General features: G+C 36.4%; 1 protein-coding gene across 7 annotated transcripts in view; it reads left to right on the top strand.

Moving 5' to 3' along the window:
- The window catches only part of col18a1a (collagen type XVIII alpha 1 chain a), an 80,866-nt gene extending 60,432 nt beyond the window's left edge, over positions 1-20,434 (top strand). For 3 of the 7 annotated variants that reach the window (XM_058786772.1, XM_058786771.1, XM_058786770.1), the window contains 36 exons: positions 327-439; positions 1,012-1,038; positions 1,479-1,676; positions 1,992-2,018; positions 2,236-2,298; positions 2,430-2,516; positions 2,603-2,650; positions 3,286-3,423; positions 3,626-3,688; positions 4,109-4,153; positions 5,531-5,653; positions 5,734-5,802; positions 5,881-5,907; positions 6,004-6,102; positions 6,205-6,240; positions 6,330-6,419; positions 6,501-6,530; positions 6,660-6,695; positions 6,804-6,863; positions 6,949-7,026; positions 9,721-9,756; positions 9,860-9,913; positions 10,009-10,080; positions 10,181-10,246; positions 10,384-10,408; positions 10,841-10,896; positions 14,559-14,591; positions 14,676-14,798; positions 14,890-15,043; positions 15,135-15,199; positions 15,297-15,428; positions 16,341-16,373; positions 16,511-16,834; positions 16,920-17,117; positions 17,785-17,900; positions 18,827-20,434. In XM_058786772.1, the coding sequence (XP_058642755.1) occupies positions 327-439; positions 1,012-1,038; positions 1,479-1,676; positions 1,992-2,018; positions 2,236-2,298; positions 2,430-2,516; positions 2,603-2,650; positions 3,286-3,423; positions 3,626-3,688; positions 4,109-4,153; positions 5,531-5,653; positions 5,734-5,802; positions 5,881-5,907; positions 6,004-6,102; positions 6,205-6,240; positions 6,330-6,419; positions 6,501-6,530; positions 6,660-6,695; positions 6,804-6,863; positions 6,949-7,026; positions 9,721-9,756; positions 9,860-9,913; positions 10,009-10,080; positions 10,181-10,246; positions 10,384-10,408; positions 10,841-10,896; positions 14,559-14,591; positions 14,676-14,798; positions 14,890-15,043; positions 15,135-15,199; positions 15,297-15,428; positions 16,341-16,373; positions 16,511-16,834; positions 16,920-17,117; positions 17,785-17,900; positions 18,827-19,040 (3,158 nt within the window). In that variant the 3' untranslated portion in view covers positions 19,041-20,434. Of the gene's footprint in view, positions 1-326; positions 440-1,011; positions 1,039-1,478; positions 1,677-1,991; positions 2,019-2,235; positions 2,299-2,429; positions 2,517-2,602; positions 2,651-3,285; positions 3,424-3,625; positions 3,689-4,108; positions 4,154-5,530; positions 5,654-5,733; positions 5,803-5,880; positions 5,908-6,003; positions 6,103-6,204; positions 6,241-6,329; positions 6,420-6,500; positions 6,531-6,659; positions 6,696-6,803; positions 6,864-6,948; positions 7,027-9,720; positions 9,757-9,859; positions 9,914-10,008; positions 10,081-10,180; positions 10,247-10,383; positions 10,409-10,840; positions 10,897-14,557; positions 14,592-14,675; positions 14,799-14,889; positions 15,044-15,134; positions 15,200-15,296; positions 15,429-16,340; positions 16,374-16,510; positions 16,835-16,919; positions 17,118-17,784; positions 17,905-18,826 lie in introns of those variants that run through there. The other 4 variants (XM_058786767.1, XM_058786773.1, XM_058786766.1 and 1 more) reach the window with 3 other exon arrangements.
- Positions 20,435-20,951: the final 517 nt, after the last annotated feature.

Here is a 20,951-nt window from a genome sequence, read left to right as displayed (position 1 = left end):
TTACACTGTTATACAAGCTGTACACTCACTACTTTACATTGTAGCAAAGTGTCATTTCTTCAGTGTTGTCACATGAAAAGATATAATAAAATATTTATAAAAATGTGAGGGGTGTAATCACTTCTGTGAGATACTGTATATATAAAAAAAATCTTATGTAAAAAAAATTCTGGAAAAGAGGCTTAATTTTCTACATGCAAAGTCTAATTTCTTATTTTGTTCTGTTGATTTTGGGGTGAGATATGAGCCAGATATGTTTTCAAAAATGTAAAGCATATAAGTGTAATTGTTATTTTTATATTAATCAGACATTTTCAATTTTACAGGTGCAAAAGGAGAGAAAGGAGACAGAGGAGACAAAGGTGACAGGGGTCTTGTGGGGCCGAAGGGCGACGCAGGATCTGGATCTGTGTCTGGTGGCGGTGCAAAAGGAGTGAAGGTGTGTTGAACCTCATGGAGTGTTTCTCTGAACGGCTTGGTTTCAAAATAAAGTAATAAGCCTTAAGAACCTGTCCGTTATAGTAATTTAACTATAGTAAGGGATATTGTTTTTGTTAAAATACTCCAATAATAATATAGTTCATTTAACTGTAGACTGTTTACAGTTGTCAAGCAACATTAATCTAATTCAACTGATTTGCAATAGGTGTATGTATTTTGGTTAATGGTTCTGAATGTGGCTCATTCAATCAGATTTGAGAGTCAGAGCTATTAGTTTTATAGAAGCAGCTATGTATCTAAACTATATAACAGCTTCTTATAAAAAATAATAACCCAGGCTCAGCTAATAGCTAATATGAGATTACTTCTCAGTTTATATGGAGTGGTTGTTCAGCCACAATCGGAGATACAGGGCCCTTTTCTTTCGTTGAATTGTAACATTGAAGTTTTATGCCCTTCAAAATTCACAGTAATGTGTGAAGTCAATGATGGGGAGCTTGAATGTTCAGCCATCTGTTAGAGTGGTGAGAGTGGCAGACAGGTCAATCATTTTTGTCTGTGTTTTCACAGGGTGACGCAGGAGAGAAAGGAATTAAGGTTTGTTCTGATGCTTCTACCTTGACATAACTGTGACAACATATTTTGCACCTGTTAAATGTGAATTAAAGGAAAAGTTCATGCCAAAATTAAAATGTAGTCATCATTCACACACCCTCTTGTAATTATTATTTTTTGTAAAACACAAAATTAGATAATAGGCAAACAGATGATCTGCCTAACGGCTGTTTTTGTGTTTCATGAAATAAAATACAAATAATGAATGAAAAATTATAATTTGCAAAATATTCATTTCCTCTTTTAAGGCATAATCATGAAGCTTTTTCTCATTTACAAAGCTTGAAGCCCATTCACACCAAGAACAATATTCTTTGAAATTTGGAATGATTTTTAAACCTATACATTATCATTATAGTTATCATACATGGTGTGAACAGGACTTTGTTTATGCTCAAATCTCTCTTGCTTTTTGGTTTCAGGGCAATTCTGGTTTTGGTTATCCTGGATCAAAGGGTGACCAAGGCCCTCCTGGGCCTCCAGGGCCTCCCGGTCCCACAGGGCCCAGTGCAGATGTAGAAGTAAGGGGAGATGGGTCAGTTGTGCAGAGGGTGGCAGGACCAAGAGGACCACCTGGACCACCAGGATCCCCTGGCCCTGCTGGAGCTGATGGGGAGCCGGTGAGTAGATCACAGTCAAAGGAATGGTTCAATCACTAGCTCTATTTTCTATTAGCGAATGCATTTCCATTTAAAAGGAACAGCATTATACCATAACTGTATGTGTCATAAGTGGTCTTGCATTTGCCGTTGATGTGTTAGAACAGTAATAGATCCCTATGGTGCTCCCCATCACAAGCAGAGAATGATGTTAATACGGGTTTAGGATATGCATCATTGCAAACACAAAGGCACATTGTGTTTCTGCCCTTGAGACTATGCATAATGCATTGGTCATATCTGAACAAAACTAATATTCTCTCCTCTCCTTTATAGGGTGACCCTGGTGAAGATGGAAAAGCTGTAAGTAATGCATTTCATAAAACTCTGTAATAAAATAGACCTGGGTCAAGTACATTTTTCAATTTGAAATTATACCTGCTTGTGTATTTGGGGGGGAACTGTTTGTTTTTTTCTATACAAAATGGGAAGAAAAGTCTGATTGTATTTTTGATTTTGCGTGTGTGTTTGCATTCATATGTTTCATGTGCAAATAATTAAAAATCTGCTTTTGTAACAGGGTCAAGTTGGACCTCCTGGTTTTCCTGGAACTCCTGGGAGTTCTGGACCCAAAGGAGAGAAAGTAAGTATTGTTGATGTCCATTATCTTGGCTTATTATGACAGTATCAGGGTTGTGCACCATGTAGAACTGAATTGTGAATGCCTTTTATAGTATGCCAGTTTAACATTTTGTTCTTATGTTTTCATTTTAGGGAGACCGAGGTGAAAGTCAGCCAGGACCTCGTGGGCCTCCAGGGCTTCCTGGCCCACCAGGACCCCCATCTCGCTCTGATAGGCCTGTGAGTTCATTATTAGTCAGCTGTTTTTGTGATCGCTTTCCTTTTAAAAACTGTTTCATAATCTTTCCTCTGTATTCATGTTATAGACATTTGTGGACATGGAGGGCTCTGGATTTGATTTGGACGATGTGCGGGTATGTCCTGTGGACACTATATTAACTTCTAGGATTAATTCAGATCTAGTACTCAACAGCTAGAAATGACCATTTAGAAAGACATGTGTCATTCATTGTGTAAAATCTTCAATTTACTTCATATACACTAATGTTTGAAAAGTTTGGGATTGGTAAGATTTTTTAATGTCTATGATGAAACAAGTCTCTTTTGCTCACAAAGGCTGCATTTGTTGAATTTTTAGTAGTTATTACTCCAGTTGTCAGTGTCACATGACGGAACATGACAGAAATTATTCTGATATGCTGATTTGATGCTCAAGAAGAATTTCTTATTATTCAATGTTAAAAACAGTTTTTGGCTGCTTAATATTTGTAAAAAAACTGTGATAATTTTTTTTGGAAGTAGGAAAAATAGTGTTGATTTGAAATGTTTTGTAACATTATAAATATCTTTACTGTAACTTTGGATCAATTTAACATGCCCTAGCTGAATAAAAGTCGTCATTCCTTAAAAAAAAAGAAAAGAAAAATATATTGTGCAGACATTGAATTAAGCAAAATGTGGTAGTTTTGTTAACATTTTATTTGTAATTCTTAAATTTTCTGTATATAAAGGCTTGCAGCTCTTTACTTAACTTTTTATTTGTTGATAGGCAATGCCCGGTTTGCCTGGCCTGCCTGGTCCTCCTGGTCCCCCTGGTCCCCCCGGTCCCGCTGGCACTGGGTCTTCAGGCTCTGGTGGCTTTGGGCCTCCTGGTCCTCCTGGGCAAAATGGAGCTCCAGGTCAACCGGTAAGTCTAAGGTGACATGATGCATGTTTATAACCATTGGTTTGGATATGTTGTGTCAGAATAAAGTGTTTATTTGTAAAAGACGTGGCCATGTGGGTAATGTGTGTTCTCTGATTCTCCCTGTCATTTTGTGTCTTGTTAAAGTTATAAAAATTGAAAAATAAATAAATAAATTCAAAAAAGGATTTTTTTTTTTTAATAGGGACTTCCAGGTCCATCAGGTGCTGATGGAAAATCAGGCTTACCTGGTCCAAAAGGAGAAAAGGTAAGAAGTCCAATCTCTTCTATTAAAACCTAAAAAGAACAGGAAATTTAACATTGTGATTTCTGTATTTCTGTGATTTCTTTCTGTAAAATGTCCAAGTCCAGGGGCAAAATATTTATAACATACAGTAGAGGACACTGGTTGGACCCTCTCATCACAGTCTGGCATGTAAATGTTAATCCAGCCTGGCTGTCTCTATAAAATGATTTCTAAAACATCCTTATGCTGTAATCACAAACAACTGGAAAGGTCATGTAAAAAAGTCATGGCAATTCATTGGTAAAAAAGTGTAGGAACCCTGTCCATACACTGATAGCTGTGCTGGTCCTTTAATGGATTTGGACTTGCATAATTCAGCTCTGTTGAGATCCTTGTAATGGTAGCTATCTTTAGACACTGGACTGATTTTGTGCTCCACAGGGTGATGCCGGTGAGCTGGGCCTACCTGGACCTGTGGGAGAGAAGGTCAGTTTGCGTAATATGTGCACCTCGTGAGAAACCTCTAAAACACTTGTGCACAGTATGCACATGTTCGTCTGCATATCGCATATTTGAATGTTAAGTATAACTGTTCTGTACAAGCTCAGCAATCTGTAATGCTCTGTATGCTTTTAATAGGAATTAAATAAAAAAATAATGTCATAATGTCCTATCCAGGCGTGACGAAGCAAGATCCAGTGAGAAGTAATCTGTCTGTCTTCACAATAATGATCACTAATCTATATGTATAATATATAGTTTTGTGCAGCAGGATTTTGTACAAGTGAGATCTCACTGTCAGAATCAGAAATGCAAACCTGTCAATTTTCAAGAGGTTTCTAGACTATCAACTTTTTTCTCACATTAAAACTTTTGACCATGCCTTTGATTATTTGATTTTGCTATTTTCAATTATCTTATGCACAGATTTTTTGTTTGTCTTACCCTTTTCTAAGACCCAGACTTTTCAGTTTTAAAGCATGAAAATCTATAATTAAATGTTTGTTTTTTTTAATCATAAAAATTACTTGACAATCATAAAAATAAATATGACAATCTAAACAAAGTGAAATAATTATAAACCATTTCTTTATTTACAGTATTTTATGAAAATGATTTGGATAGTGTTCTTGGTTACCAAGTAGACAGAATTCTCTTAATGTAAAATGAATGTTTTTGTTAAGATAAATATTATTTCATAAGAGATTTTTTTTATTGTGCACTATTTCCAGTCAAGCTGTAACTTTGTCAAAAAAACGCTGTAAAAGATACATAAAAAGGAGTCGTTTTAATCCAGAACTCTTGAAAATGTCATTTCCACCACAAATTGCTTTCGAAATGTAGTGGAAATGACAGTGTAGAGCAGTTTTTCATTATCAAAAGTGTCCATTGTTGAAGAAAAATGTAAGAATAACGTTGCTTTATTGTGTCACGCCTAGTTAGGACACTGTGTGGAAAGCTGTTTCAGAAAACAGCTTTTTCTGAAAGTCAAACCCACTCAGGGTTCTTTTATGTTTCTGTCTCTGTAGCAAAACTCCTACTTTCCCAGCTATCTCTATGATCTTCTCTCCTACTCTACCTCATCCTTCTCCTCTAAAGCTGCAGGGTGGCAGGTAGCAGGTCTTGAGTGTGGCAATTGATTTTCTTCACAAACATCTCAACTTTCTACTCTACAGTTCTAATCCTTGAAATGTAACATTACATTACTATACTGATGGTAGTGTGGACTCTTTGTGACATTGCTTTGTTGATGCATTGTCTAAAAGTGCAAACTAACATGTTGTGCTCTTGGTATCTTGAAAGCTAACTTCATTGATCTAGTAGTCACCTTTTTCATTGATTTCTTTCTCCTTGTTTTTAAAGGGCACCAAAGGTTCTCTTGGTTCCCCTGGCCTTCCTGGAGAGGGTGGACTTGCTGGTCTTCCAGGACCTATGGGACCTGTTGGACCACCTGGGCCACCTGGCCCAAGATATCAAGTTGGTTTTGTAAGTATTAGTCAATCATACTTAGCTTCTCAGTCTTTTAGGAAATATGCAAAAATATTGAGCTCTCTGTATGTGTTCAGGATGATATGGAGGGCTCTGGTGTTCACTTCAGTTCAGTCCCTGGAGTAAGAGGACCAATAGGAATCCAGGTTTGTTTTTCTGTTGTACTTTTATTTACCATTGTTGATCTGTAGCAGTTCATTTACTGCAATCCTATTTAATTTCAGGGACCTCCTGGTGCCCCAGGACCACAAGTAAGACTTCATTTATTTGTTCAGATGACATTTATATCCTAAAGATATCATATTTAGATCATACCTTTTTGAATTTATTTATATCTTGTTCCTCAGGGTAAGCCTGGCTTCCCAGGATTTCCTGGTGAGAAAGGCAGTGAGGGACCTCAGGGAAAAGATGGCCAGCCTGGTTTGGATGGCTTCCCTGGACCACAGGTGCGTTTCATTTTAATAAAACTCTTGGGTGCAAATTTACTAAACAGCCACTCTGATGTGCAGTACTTCAGGCTGATTTCAATGTTTTGCATTTTCCTGCAGGGACCGAGGGGCGACAAGGGAGACCGAGGTGACAGGGTGAGTTTACTTTTAGTCTGAAGTGGTTTAGTGACTTTGAAATAGTAAATGGCTTATTTAATCATTGATAAATGTGATCAATTGTTTAGGGTGAACCTGGTCGAGATGGAACTGGACTTCCAGGTCCACCCGGCGCCCCTGGATCACCTGGACAAATTATTTATCGTTATTCTGAAAATGTAAGTCTTCACATTTATATTGCTTTTTTGCCTATAATGTTTCATGTTTTAATTTAACAGTTTGTCTTTTTTTCTGCACAGTATGATGAAACTGGAGGTTCAGGACCTCAGGTATGAAAATCTATTGTTAGTATGATAGATGGCATTAGGAGACCAGAAATTGTCTTGTCGGCATTGAAATACAGACTCATAACCTCAAATTTTGTAATATTCATATATTGTTTATTGTATGATTTTCAGGGTGGGGCTGGTTTTCCTGGTCAAGCAGGATTCCCTGTAAGTACTGCATTTTTTTTAATATATATATATATATATAATAAACCTCATATATCAGAATTATGTGTTTTATAATCAATCTTACACTCCATCTACTTAACCAATCAGGGCCCAATGGGACCAAAGGGTGACAGGGGAGATCCTGGTTCACCAGGCTATGGCACTAAGGTTTGTTAGCAAAAACCAATAGAAAATCTTAAAATGAAGTGTTTAAAACCCAGAGTTCACTGCTGCAACATAATTTTGTTTGTAGGGGGAGAAAGGAGAACCCGGACTTATTCTTGGACCTGATGGAAACCCACTTTACCATGGTGGACTGACAGGCCAAAAGGTTTTTTTTTTGTTTTGTGTTTTGTTTTTCGTTTGAAAGTGAATTGGATATTGAAGTGTCCAGGGGTGTCATTTTTAAAACTCTCCATAGATTTCATCCTAAAAGTGTACGTAGGCACAAAAGTTAGATTTTGCGTATGCACAAGTTTTCAGATTTATAAAACCAGTATGCCAGATCCTGCACAAAAATCCCTTTATAAATCCCAGTCAGGGGAAGATTGTGTGTATGTGCATCTCCACCTTGACTCCTCCCCGAAATCACCATATATGGAGCTTACAACACCTAGTTTTACTATGCATAACCTCATCTGCATATGATTTCTGTGCATATTCCCATCCACGTGACACCATGTTTAACACCATCAAAGGTACAAGACATTAAGGAAATATGAGATACAAACTATAAATGCCATTTGTGCCATACACATTATTTTTATTGCAAAAAATCATCCAGTATCCTTATGTTTTAGAATAAATATATCAAAATATCCATATAAAAACTGTTTAAAATAGTTCTCAGAAAAATCATTTAGAATAGAGTTGATCTCATTCATTTCCACCGGCCAAATAATATTTAAATTGTTAAAAAAAATTTAAATTAAATTAATGCAGTTTTGCTGATAAGGTGAACATCTTTTAGCTATTTTTAGTGGAAAAATATAGGCCTATATTTATCGCAGTGTAAATACAATTACAGTGCCCTCCACTAATATTGGCACCCTTGGTAAATATGAGCAAAGGTGGCTGTGGAAATAAATCTGCATTTTTTTATAGTTTTGATCTTTCATTTAAAAAAATTCACAAAATTTGAACCTATCATTGAAGTAAAGCAATTGAAAGTGGGGGGAAAATCTCATTGTGAAATAAATGCTTTCTCTAGTTCATGTTGGCCACAATTATTGGCACCCAATTATTGCAACGTCCTTTTCCCAAGATAACAGCTCTGAGTTTTCTCCTATAATGCCTGAAGAGTTTGGAGAACACCTGATAAGAGATCAGAGACCATTTTCTTCATACAGAATATCTCCAGATCCTTCAGATTCCCAGCTCCATGTTGGTGCTTCTTCTCTTCAGTTCACCCCACTCATTTTCTATAGGGTTCAGGTCAGAGGACTGGGACGGCAATAGCAGAAGCTTCATTTTATGCTCAGTGACACATTTTTATGTTGATTTTGATGTTTGTTTTGGATTATTGTCCTGATAGAAGATCCAACCAAAGCCCATTATAAAGATTTCTAACAGAGTCAGCCAGGTTTTGATTTTTTATCTGTTGGTATTTAATTGAATCCATGATGCCATGCATCTGAACAAGATGAGCAGGACCTCCGGCAGAAAAACAGGCCCCAACATTAAAGATCCAACAGTATATTTAACCGTGGATATGGGGTACTTTTTATCCCTGTTTGTACTAAACTCATCTGGTGGGTTTGCTGGCAAAAATCTCTTTTTTTTAGTTTCATGTGACCATAGAAGCCAGTGCTATTTGAAGTTCCAGTCGTGTCTGATAACTGAATATGCTGGATTTTGTTTTTGGATGAGTGAGGAGAATTTTCCTTGAAACCCTCCCGAACAACATGTGGTGATGTAGGGGCTGTTTTGATATATATATATTTTTTAAGGCTTTCTGACCCCAATATGCTGTTCTGTAATAGCTTTTGTCTTAAATGTGGTCCTAACTGAAATTACCATGGTTACCAAACAGATTTTTGGAAACAGACAAAGGAATTTGTCCTTTGTGTTCCTCATATTTATAATCCTGTGGAACAGGAAGTCATGGCTAGATAATTTCATGCTCCTAGTCACCCTTGTGTGCTAAAAAATGTAAATATGAATGGGAATATACTTTAGAGATACAGTATTTTATTCATAAGAATTTCTAGGGGTGCCAATAATTGTGGCCAACATGCATTGGGGAAAAACATTTATTTCATCATGAGATATTCTCCCCACTTTCAATTGTTTTACTTCAATGAAAGGTTAAAATTTTTGTGAATTTTTTGAATGAAAGATCAAAAAGATCAACAAAGCAGATTTATTTTCACAGCCGCCTTTGTTCATATTTACCAGGGGTTTCAATATTAGTGAAGGGCACTGCATCTGACTCATAACTATTTTCTCATAACATGAGATGTGCAGTTTAGTTTAAAGATAAATTATTGTGCACCTATAGCACTACTCACTGTCATTAAAACATAACATACCACAGGAAAAGTAATCAAGTGCATCCACTACAAACAGGCTATGTTTAACTTCTGCGTAATGACTTTATGTAATTTCAGTGCTTATCTCCATTAATGAGAGTGGAATATTTAATGTAAATGTATATGATGAAATGAAAACAGTTTAAAACCGTTGTTTACTTCATTACTTTTCTCTCTCCAGGAAAAAAAGTCTGTATGCATTTTTTGCAAAAAATGCTTTTTTTTTTTTTTATAAATCCCACCTTTTGCATAGGCCTTTTTCAGGGCAGGTTTTATGCATATGCAACGGTTATAAATGAGGCCCCAGGAAACATACAGTTTTGACTTTTGGTCACTAAATAATTAAAATAAATATAAGTTCCATTTGTGTTTCTTCATATTTTGAATGACTTAACTAACATTCAAAAATGAGGAAAATATTAAAGATTAAATAGGTGTACAAACATTTTCGTACTGTACATCAAAATGAATTAGTTTTTTTTTTTTCTTTGTAGGGTGAGAGAGGGCTTTCTGGACCAGTCGGACCTCCTGTATGTTTGTATTTGTTTTTTTTTGTTTTTAAGTTAAAAGTTAACACTATCATATATTTGGAACAGTCTGAGCAACATCTAAGTCATAAATCATTTTATTCAGGGTCCAGCTGGACCTTCTGGTTTGAAAGGTGAATTTGGAATGCCAGGCAGACCCGTAAGTCTCTCAACTTTCATCCAAAAAATATTTCTTGACAGACAACAGTATATTTAACTGACTGTGTACTTAATTAATTCATTTTCTGGCTGAAGGGCCGTCCAGGTGTAAACGGATACAAAGGAGAGAAGGGAGAACCAGGGTCAGGCTCTGGATATAGCTACGCAGTCAGTACACCACAAGCTCTTGAATTTGAAAATAAATGCAGTTTGTTCCTTCGTTGATTGTTATATAGATAAGTTCTAAGTTATTTTGTGTCTTTTCAAGGGTCCTCCTGGTCCCCCAGGACCCCCTGGTCCCCCTGGACCCGCTGTGCCCTTGGACAGATTCGGTGTAAGTGCTCTTTGTGTCAAATAAGCTGTAATTCATGCGTGAAATGTTGCAAAATGAGCTCCATATGCTGGATATGTTAAATTGAAGTGGTCATGATTGCAACAGCAATGATTTGCAATCTTCTTTTTCCATTTCAGAGATATGAAGATTATTCGAGGCCAGGTAGGTTGTTACAGTCATTCTTGTCACAGCAGATAATCAAAAGATATTTTGTCATAAGGTCCTTAAAGTCAACGTGAAATCAAAATGTACTCTATTTACATTGTTAAAGTACTTTCATGATCTTACTGTACATGATTTAACTGTGAATGGTTTCTAAAAAAAGACACAAAAATTCTGCCTCTTAAACAGTTTTTCTTTACTGCTGATGTAATGAACTTCACTTTGGTCCAAATATTTCCCAATGGATAAAATCGAGTCCCAACCTACATTTTATTTCCCTTTCAATGACTTGTTTTGCTCAAACATATTCAACATTACAGGAGAAAAATGGATTGAGAACTGCATTTCATATTGATTTTAACAGAAATTAGTTAAAATGTCAAAATTCAAAATTCAACAACTTTGAACAATGTGTTGTTTTGTTTTCTTAAGCTACGAAAGGAGAGAAAGGAGACCAGGGACCTCCTGGTGTTCCAGGATCACCAGGTACAATTTACTACTCTTGCTGTTTCTAGACATTCAGGGCCAATGGCAGGCGTATGGAAGCAGAATAATGACAATAGTTTTTGAAACATAAAGCATGCTGAATTCCACAAATTGAAAAAAAGATGCATTGCAATTAACAGTGCTTGCATTTTAATGCCTTGTATTTCCAAGGCTTGCATTTTTAGGTCCTGAAATTTAACATAGTTGTTTATTTAAGCTGTGAATATTTCAATTCAAAATATTTCACACACATTTTCATAATTAAAAATTCAACAATTCATATTCACCTTCCAGAATTCACTTCCAAAATATTCAATCTGTTTAAAAAATGATGTATAATATTCGACAGGCAAATTTCAGTCATTTTATTTCACTTTCCAAATTCGCTGCCACACATTTAGTGGTTAAAATTCGGCAGAAAATTCAGCGTTGCACATCCGGGAACCGCAGGAATAGCAGTAGAGCACTGATGCATGATCTCCAGCTGCTGTCAGCCGCTCACCAGCAGGTGGCGCAAGACGCTGTTGATGAAGGCCATATGTGGATCAAGTCACTCATTTACAAAAACTGATTTGCAGAAATGGAGCTAGCGCTAGAAGTTTTGATTATTATATTGCTATTTAATCCAATACGAAAGGTGTATTTATCATGCATTTCTACTTTAATACAAACATGTATTTTAGATTTTTATAGAAATATGACAACAATCACATATCTCACACAGAGATCGCGCTGTAGTGTTTGGGAATATTCAAGCATAATTTAAATACACAATCACATGAAATCAGATTAAAAAAAAAAAACATTTTAGCAGAGAACGTAGCATCACAGTTGTCTGAACCAATGAGCATTAAGCTGTGTCGTCAGTCAGTCGTTTCCCATCATGCTTTTGATCAGCGCAGTCGGTGGAGAGCAACTGCGCGCGACTGCTCAATCCGACACAGCCACCTCGCCGTCACGAGAGTTTTTTGGCACATGTCAGCATGACATGACAAGGCGGACATAACTCTGACATTTTTTATTTATTTATTTATTTTAAAAGATGTTTATGGCAACTATTATTTATTTGTTTTTCTCTTTATATTTCTTTTTTGTTATTGCTATTATCGAGGTATTTACTGTTTTGTATTCTGGTTGTGTATGTATTTTATTGCTTTGACTGTATCCCCTGTGAATGTTATATGTTTAATAAAAAAAAAAAAACACTTTTCTAACCGGCATGCATCTCGCGGTGATCGGTTCTGCGCAGATTTTGCTCATCTCAAACAAGCCTATTAAAAGACCAAACTCAGATCTTACTGATGATGCAAACAGATGCAGATATGAACACAAGTTACGGAACGCGCTAAATTGCACTTTAAACATTTCCCATAAAGAAAACACTTAACACGGTTTGCCTCAGTGATAATAAATGATTAAATTCAGCATCTAATTAATAAAATATATTACTGTATATTATGTACATTTAAGCAGATGAGCCCACAACCAACAAGTTTCACCAAACCATTTTTTCTCCCATAGAAAACCAAGCGCCATATTATAGGTTTGATATTCACTGCATATTCGCCTAGGCTGCTTTAGGGACCGTCTGCAAATTTACCTCACAGTACAAAACGAAGTAATAATTTACTAAATTATTTAAATGTAATTATTAAATTCAAATAATTTATTCAAAAGAATGTTTACAGTAAATTAATAATTTACTCAAACTGACTAAATATATATTGCCAATAACTCACCTTAGACAATAATTTCCCTAAGTATGTACACTACACAAATATTTTTAAGAATTTTTAATTCACCTAAATGGGATTTTTCGTGTTCCAAATGTTGTATGTTACTAGTGACCAAATTTTGTCAATATCTTCCTCATTGTACATAAAGTACATCAATATTTTATACTACAACCTTTGGAAAATGAACAATTCCTTTTGAGGTCTTACAGATTTTTTTGTTTTTGTTTTAAAAATGAAAAAAAGTGAATTGTACATACAGTAAGGGAGATATTGGCAAAATTTCACAACATACTACAACCTGTGGAACATGAAAACCCCTTTTTTTTTTTTTTTTTTACCAACAATTACCAACATCAGTAATAACGATCACACATTTGTTTTGTATCTAGCAATGTACTGCAACCTTTGGAACATGAAAAAAAACCTTACCAGGGATCTTTTATATGTAAATAATTGTGTACTGTACATACAGTATATATATTGGCAAAATCTCATCTGTAGTAAATCCCTATGAGCAATACAAGCTTTACAATTTGACTATTATTTTAAATGTTAAAAGTCGTTTTAATTTAAATACATTGGACGTTTTAACCCAGTCGGTGGAATTGTCAGACGGCCCCTTGGGTGCGATAGCGCGACAATGCTTTCTCAGGTTTACATTTGCTGCACAAATACACCTAGGCGGTTTTGAACTCCTTTTTTATGTTGATATAAAGTGGTTGCTTACTGTTAAAACTAATCGTGGTATTGATATCTTTGTAGGACTGTCGACTCTATAGATCAGTGGTAAGGGAAAGCAACGAAAATGCAGCGCATTGCGTTCTTCTGACCTCATTTGCATGCCTGTATATAGTTTGCATAATCATCAATAAAGTGTATTCTGAGATCTGAGGTCTTATATCACTGTATTAGTTCACTGAGGCGCGTTATGCATCGTTGGGGAATCCTGGAGTGTGACGTATGAGGGGAACCCCAGTATTACAGCACAGCGTCACACAAGCCATGATACAGAGTTACAGAAATAAGCAACCGAAAGCAATATTTGTCTTCCTCAGATGTAATGTTAGTTCTGTACTTCAGCGTTGGGTAAAAGAGCATTATAATCTCCTTTGTGGTAGAGAAATCTGCATATATGTAGGCTACGGGAAACAGCGAAAATGTTGAATTAAACATACACACAATCAGCGTTTCTACATGTTTATACTGGCCCCGATAATCAAAACTTCTAGCGCTAGCTCCATTTCTGCAAATCAGTTTTTGTAAATGAGTGACTTGATCCACATATGGCCTTCATCAACAGCGTCTTGCGCCACCTGCTGGTGAGCGGCTGACAGCAGCTGGAGATCATGCATCGGTGCTCTACTGCTATTCCTGTGGTTCCCGGATGTGCAACACTGAATTTTCTGCCGAATTTTAACCACTAAATGTGTGGCAGCGAATTTGGAAAGTGAAATAAAATGACTGAAATTTGCCTGTCGAATATTATACATCGTATTTTTAAACAGATTGAATATTTTGGAAGTGAATTCTGGAAGGTGAATATGAATTGTTGAATTTTTAATTATGAAAATGTGTGTGAAATATTTTGAATTGAAATATTCACAGCTTAAATAAACAACTATGTTAAATTTCAGGACCTAAAAATGCAAGCCTTGGAAATACAAGGCATTAAAATGCAAGCACTGTTAATTGCAATGCATCTTTTTTTCAATTTGTGGAATTCAGCATGCTTTATGTTTCAAAAACTATTGTCATTATTCTGCTTCCATACAGGCGGGAATAACAAGACTGTCTCGGCCTCTGTAAATTTTAGTGACTCCCTGGCTAAAGTACCCTGGCTTACTAGCTTGATATCATTATCAAATCATTGTAAAAGTTATTGTGTTATTTAATGTATTTAATGCAATATTCTCTCATTTTTACTCAGGTTTTCCTCTAACTTTGATATATATGCCCTAAAGGTATGTATTTCTCTAAATGAAAGTATTGATGAAACAATTTGATTATGATTTTCCCAATGCAAAACATGGCATCTGTTTCCTCAGAATGAGATGAAGGGGGAGCGTGGTGAGTCCGGTCTTAAAGGAGAGAAAGGAGAGCCAGGAGGTGGATTTTATGACCCTCGTTTTGGAGCTGTACAAGGACCACCAGGAAACCCTGGACTTCCTGTAAGAATTATTGGGTATTTCTAGACACAACCTGAATTGAGCACTTACCTACTGTATGTATGGATGGTCTCATCAAAGATATCTTTTCCAGGGACCTAAAGGAGACTCTATCAGAGGTCCCCCTGGACCGCAGGGCCCACCAGGACCACCTGGAGTTGGTTATGATGGTCGACCAGGAAACACAGGACCTCCTGGACCCCCTGGTCCTCCAGGGTCACCGTCATTGCCAGGAGCCTACAGACCACGTAAGAAAAAATAGGTACAATTCTTAACCAACAGAATATTTTTGAGGAACTTAAATAACAGACAGTGTTGTATGATTTTTGTTTATTTTAGCACTCAGTGTTCCTGGACCTCCAGGTCCCCCCGGCCCACCAGGAATTCCTGGCACTGGATCTGGGGTGAGTGGAACATTGAAAGAAAGTACTAATGGCGCGTATATGAATACACACCTGATACTTTATACTTGAATCATACCCATGGTTTTAAATGTACCAGCAGGTGACTTTACTGAGGTCTTATGACATCATGATGGCTACGGCACGCAGACAGACTGAAGGTGCTTTGATTTACATTTTGGACAGAAACGATCTCTACCTCAGAGTTCGGGATGGTGTCAAACAAGTGATGGTATTGTGCTCATTTTTGTTCACACCTTTTCATTTATTGCAAAAATATATAAAAAAATGCATTTCATACATGAAATTACTTTGATAATCATTTGTATAATGATCATTTATTGAAAAAAAATTGTCTGCCAAATTAAAGTTAATGTTGTTGTAAAACCAACATACAGATTTTGTTTTAAGTAAACCATAAAACAGGAAATGATATTTAAGTCATGACAGTTACTATACCATGACATCATAAATATCATGACTGTCAGGGTCAGTAAGTTCATTAAAAATGTCTTATAATTGACATTTTTATGGCATGGCAGGATTTGTTCTGTTTGTCATGTGATATAACCCCACAAAAACTTAATCATATTTAATAATTGTAAATAAATTTAAAAAATATTAAAAATGTGTTTGAAGTCTTTTTGGAAAATAGAAAGATAATTTCATTGCTGTAAGTCAGCAACCAAACTGTTTTCTTGATGCCATCGGGGTGGAGGTGACACTGGGGACTTGGGCTTGTCATCGCTGCTGGCAGCTATATTATTATTGTTATATTATTTATTATTTGGAAAGAAGTTATTTAAGCACACTCAAATGTACTCCAGGTGTAATAAAATGTTATCTTTTTTTTTTAGTTGGTCACACCAATTGTCATTGTTAGAGCCGTTAAATCAAAATTATGGTATGATAATATAAAATTACATAAGTTTTTTTTTTTTTTTTCAGACAGAAAATCAACATGAATGCCCATATTACTAGGAACATGGTGTTTTAAACTAGATTTTTTTCATAATTTTATGCATTCTTATTTTTATTGACTTTTAAGGAAAACATTACAGTATAAGGATTTACTCTTTTACTTTTTTTTTTTTTTTTTTACATGTCTTCTCAAATTTTAACACAGTTTTCCTTTTATTTGCAGCTTGGAGATTATAAACCCTTCTATGGAGATCTGGTAAGCAGTGCGAATAAAGCTCTTTTTTATGCTTTAACATTCAAATAAGCACCCACAGTTTAATCAAAGGAGATTGGAATTAGTGGATGTGCATATCAATTCCTGAAGGTATGACTAGCTTGTTGGCTCTTCCTCAGGACAATGAAGTGGCAGCGGTCCAGCCGCCCCCTGTTGTTCACTATTCCCAAGACCACACAGCTAACAATGGAGCAGAGCAGATTTCTCCACCGCACCCGCCGATTGAGTTTCCAAGGAGGGAGCCAGAGAATAGAAACCCCAATCCACCTGACTCCCGTTACCCAGACCCACGATACCCACCCAACACTGATAACAGGTACACTGATCCTGTACAACCACACAGATACCCCGTTCAACCAGAGAGGAATCCCATCACTCCAGCCCGCCGTCCTAGCCCCCCTGTCAATCAACCAGAAGGCCACGTCCACACTTCTGGACCAGGGGTTAGTTCCATCAACTTCATCACAACATTCACACAGGTCCTCTGTGTTTATTTCCTTTTTGACGCCATTTTCATTTTCTGTACAGTTGCATCTTATTGCCCTGAATTCTCCACAAGTGGGCAACATGAGAGGCATCCGTGGGGCAGACTTCCTGTGCTTCCAGCAGGCTCGGGCCGTGGGCCTGAAGGGAACATTCAGGGCCTTCCTGTCTTCCAAACTTCAGGATCTCTACAGTATCGTTCGCAAATCTGACAGAGAGACATTACCGATTGTTAACCTCAAGGTGTGTAGCAGTGTTTTTTAGTATCAATGAGATACTATTATAGTTTAAGATTTTGAATTTCTTCTTGTAATTTCTTCTTTCATGTTACATTTAGTTAAAGTTTTTGTAAATTTTTTGTTTTTTTTAGCTTTTAATGTACATCTATATAGTTTTATTTTTATTTTTTTATTTTTTTTTATGGTTTTAGCTTTAGTAAACACATAATAACCCTGTTGTGTACTCATACAGATATTAATTCAAGGTATTTAAAGTAATAAGCCATAAAATTACAATGATTTTTACCCTGTTCAAGGGTTGTTTTTAGGCAGAGCACATTGCCTAAAATCCCTTTAACCACTGTAAAATCACTACAGTCCATTTGCTTTTATAAAATGGAGACAACAACATGATGTATTAATATTATTATTAAACTGTCAGATCAGATACTAAATCTAGGTTTTCAGTGAAAACCGTTTATATTCATTTTACATGAAAAGATGTTTTCTTCCCATCCTTTTTTTTTTTTTGCTTTTTCAGGCTTGTAGAATTATCTGTGCTGGCACTGAGTGTTCATTTGATCTTTTGGATCATTTTGTCAATTCTTCAAGACCAGACTTACCCAATGAGTTCACTAGATGACCTTGAATGTTTTTTTATCGTTTCATGGCATTGATATTCTCCTCTGCAGGATCAAGTCCTTTTCAGAAGCTGGGAGTCTCTCTTCAGTGACTCAGAGAGCAGGATGAAGGACAATGCTCCTATCTACTCGTTTGATGGCAGAGATGTCCTGCGGGACAGTGCCTGGTGAGTGCCAGTAGCTTTGGCTGATCTTGTGAACCCTTCAAACAGAGGCCTCAGCAGAGCATCCTGTCACTTTTCATTTTCCTTTAAAAAACACTGAGTACTGGAGCTACAGATGAATGCAATATAAAATATTGTTATCTATCTATCTATCTATCTATCTATCTATCTATCTATCTATCTGTCTGTCTGTCGTTCTATCTATCTGTCTATCGTTCTATCTATCTGTCTGTTTGTCATTCTGTCTGTCTGTCTGTTCTATCGTTCTGTCTATCTATCTGTCTGTCTGTCTGTCTATCTATCTATCTATCTATCTATCTATCTATCTATCTATCTATCTGTCTGTCTGTCTGTCTGTCTGTCTGTCTGTCTGTCTGTCTGTCTGTCTGTCTGTCGTCTATCTATCTATCTGTCTGTCTGTCTGTCTATCGTTCTATCTATCTATCTATCTATCTATCTATCTATCTATCTATCTATCTATCTATCTGTCTGTCTGTCTGTCTGTCTGTCTGTCTGTCTCTGTCTATTGTTCTATCGTTCTATCTATCTATCTGTCTGTCTATCTATCTGTCGTTCTATCTATTGTTATATCATTCATTCTAACTCTATCATTTTATCTATCATTCTGTCATTCATTCTATCTTTATGTTGATTCTGTCGCTCTGTTCTAAATCTTTCAACGATTCAGTGCCCAAATTTTTGGCTGGTCCAATGATTGACTCTTCCTCCGAACTCATTGTAGCTGTCTCGTACCTTGTAAATAAAATGTACTTTCCCAGTTGATGGATTAAAAGCTTGTGCTTCCTGATCCCACAGTCAGGCAATGCGATTTGACTTTGCAATTTTGGAAAGGTGTTCCTGGTTTTGAGTGCAGTCTGAGGCTATCTTAAACCACCTAAAATTACTGTTTTTCTTTCTCTATCCTGTAGGCCAGAGAAGATGATCTGGCATGGGTCCAGTGGCAGGGGTCACAGACAGACAGATAACTACTGTGAGACGTGGAGGGCCGGAGACCGTGCGGTGACAGGCTTGGCCTCGTCTCTGCAGGCTGGCCAACTCCTCCAGCAGACCTCCAGCAGCTGCTCCGGTTCCTACATCGTGCTGTGCATCGAGAACAGCTACATGACACAATCCAAGAAATAAAGCCGTCCTAAAGAGCCTTTGAACACTCGACACAACCGTTTATACAGGCCCAGTTTCGCTCCAGTAGATGCCTGAATCTAACGAATGGAAAAAAAAAGAAAATGACAAAATTTTTTAAAAAGAACTGAGTCTGCCTTAAGGAGAATTTGCCAGTCATCTGCTCCCTCACCGTAACGCCAAAGAGGCAGGTTGAACATGGAGGTGTTTGCTCTCTCTCAGGGCATTGGCACATATTTTTCAGGGGGTTAAACCAGAGAAGTGAGGCCAACTGAGGCAGTGTTTTTAACTGTATCCATATAAAATTTTGTATATGAATTGTTTGTCATTTGTGTTGTTTTATTTTTTGAAGATGTCTTAATTGGTATATTTAACCAATTTTAGCTATATTTTTTTGTGTAACTTTTTTTTTCCCCCACTTATTTGTCTGTTCCATTTCCATTTTCATCCAAGGTTTGTTGGATACTGAGGGGCAAACCTGACATCTTAGTTTTAGGATTTAAAAAGAGAAAATATTTATTTTGCAATAAAGAGAGCTAAAATATGATTTGAAACTGTAAACCATACTTTTTTTCTATTTTAGTGAGCACTTTTACATACTTCCACAGATAAAAGTGCTAGACCGAAATAACTGTAGCCACTCTCTCGAAAAAGCTCAAGTGGGAAAGAAGATGCTTTGAATAATTCAATACTTATCGTTCAAAAGAGTTTTTGTACAAAACAAAATTATTTTAAATACTTCTCTTGCATTTATGGGATCACTGTGTGTTTTTTCTATTGTGATTTAATGTGAAATTTCATATGGACATTCTTCTTAGTGTCATTGTTTCGCACTTCTGGTTGATTCTAGAAGTTTTGATAAAGCAAAGTGAATGATTTAAGTAAAGAGGGGAAGCTGCAAGATTTTTGAAACAAATATTCATGTAAAAATTCTGTTACTCAAAAATAGCGGTTACATGTCCTATAAATCATTGGACATTTCAGAGGCTTTGGTTGCATTCGGTGCTTTTCACTGATGAAACAGCTGCTGACAGTGTTGTTTGGAAGAGACAGATGTGTTTTATGAAGACACTTTATCTTCTATCCATATGGAATTTCAGACACCTAATCCACTGTAGTGCTACTGATGTATTCAGTACAACCCTGTGGGCTTCTAGTCTTTTTTTTAAACCAGTTCTGTACCATGTCTCAGAGGCACTGAATAAATGATTTTGTTTTTGTTTGCCACAATAACTTTGGCACTAGTTCTTGTGTATCAAAATCTTTTTCGTTAAAACCTCTGTTCATGCACAATATTAACATATCGGAATTCATTCACAAGCCATTTCATATCATGAATGTGTTTACTGTTCACTGACTGATTACTAAAAAATAAAGGTACATTTTTCCTCCCACAAGTATTATGTATTTTAGACTTTAAATTCATAAAGGTTTTTTTTACCCATTGTTTTCATTTGTGACATTCATTTTTCTCCACAATCATTAGATGTTTAAAAGAGTATTTCACGCCAAAAAATTGCTATTTGTCATAAAGTCAAATATATACATCAAAACAAATATTTTGAAGAACTCGCTGTCAGGTTGGGATTAAGTGACTTTTGGTGAATATCCTTACCTCTAGTTCACATAAAAGCCACCTTTGATCAGCTTAAGTGCTCTTCATTCTCAATGCTTGGAATTGTAAACTATGCGTTTCTGCTACATGCTGTTGAAGCACTGAAATACTCTCCGGCAAATGTCTTCTGTGCACCTATGGCAAAGGGCCCCAAAGTCCTGATTCATGCATGTCTCTAAATTGCACAGCGTGCCCCTTTGATGACATTGCAATCCCTCCTCAGTGCCTATTGCACTGATTCTCTGTCCGCCTGAAGGGTTTTACAGCCTGTTCAATAGGATTTAGCGATGTGGCCTTGA

The sequence above is a fragment of the Onychostoma macrolepis genome, chromosome 09 (assembly GCF_012432095.1).
Source record: "Onychostoma macrolepis isolate SWU-2019 chromosome 09, ASM1243209v1, whole genome shotgun sequence".
Lineage (NCBI taxonomy): Eukaryota > Metazoa > Chordata > Actinopteri > Cypriniformes > Cyprinidae > Onychostoma > Onychostoma macrolepis.
This window is presented reverse-complemented; position numbering and strand designations above follow the sequence as displayed.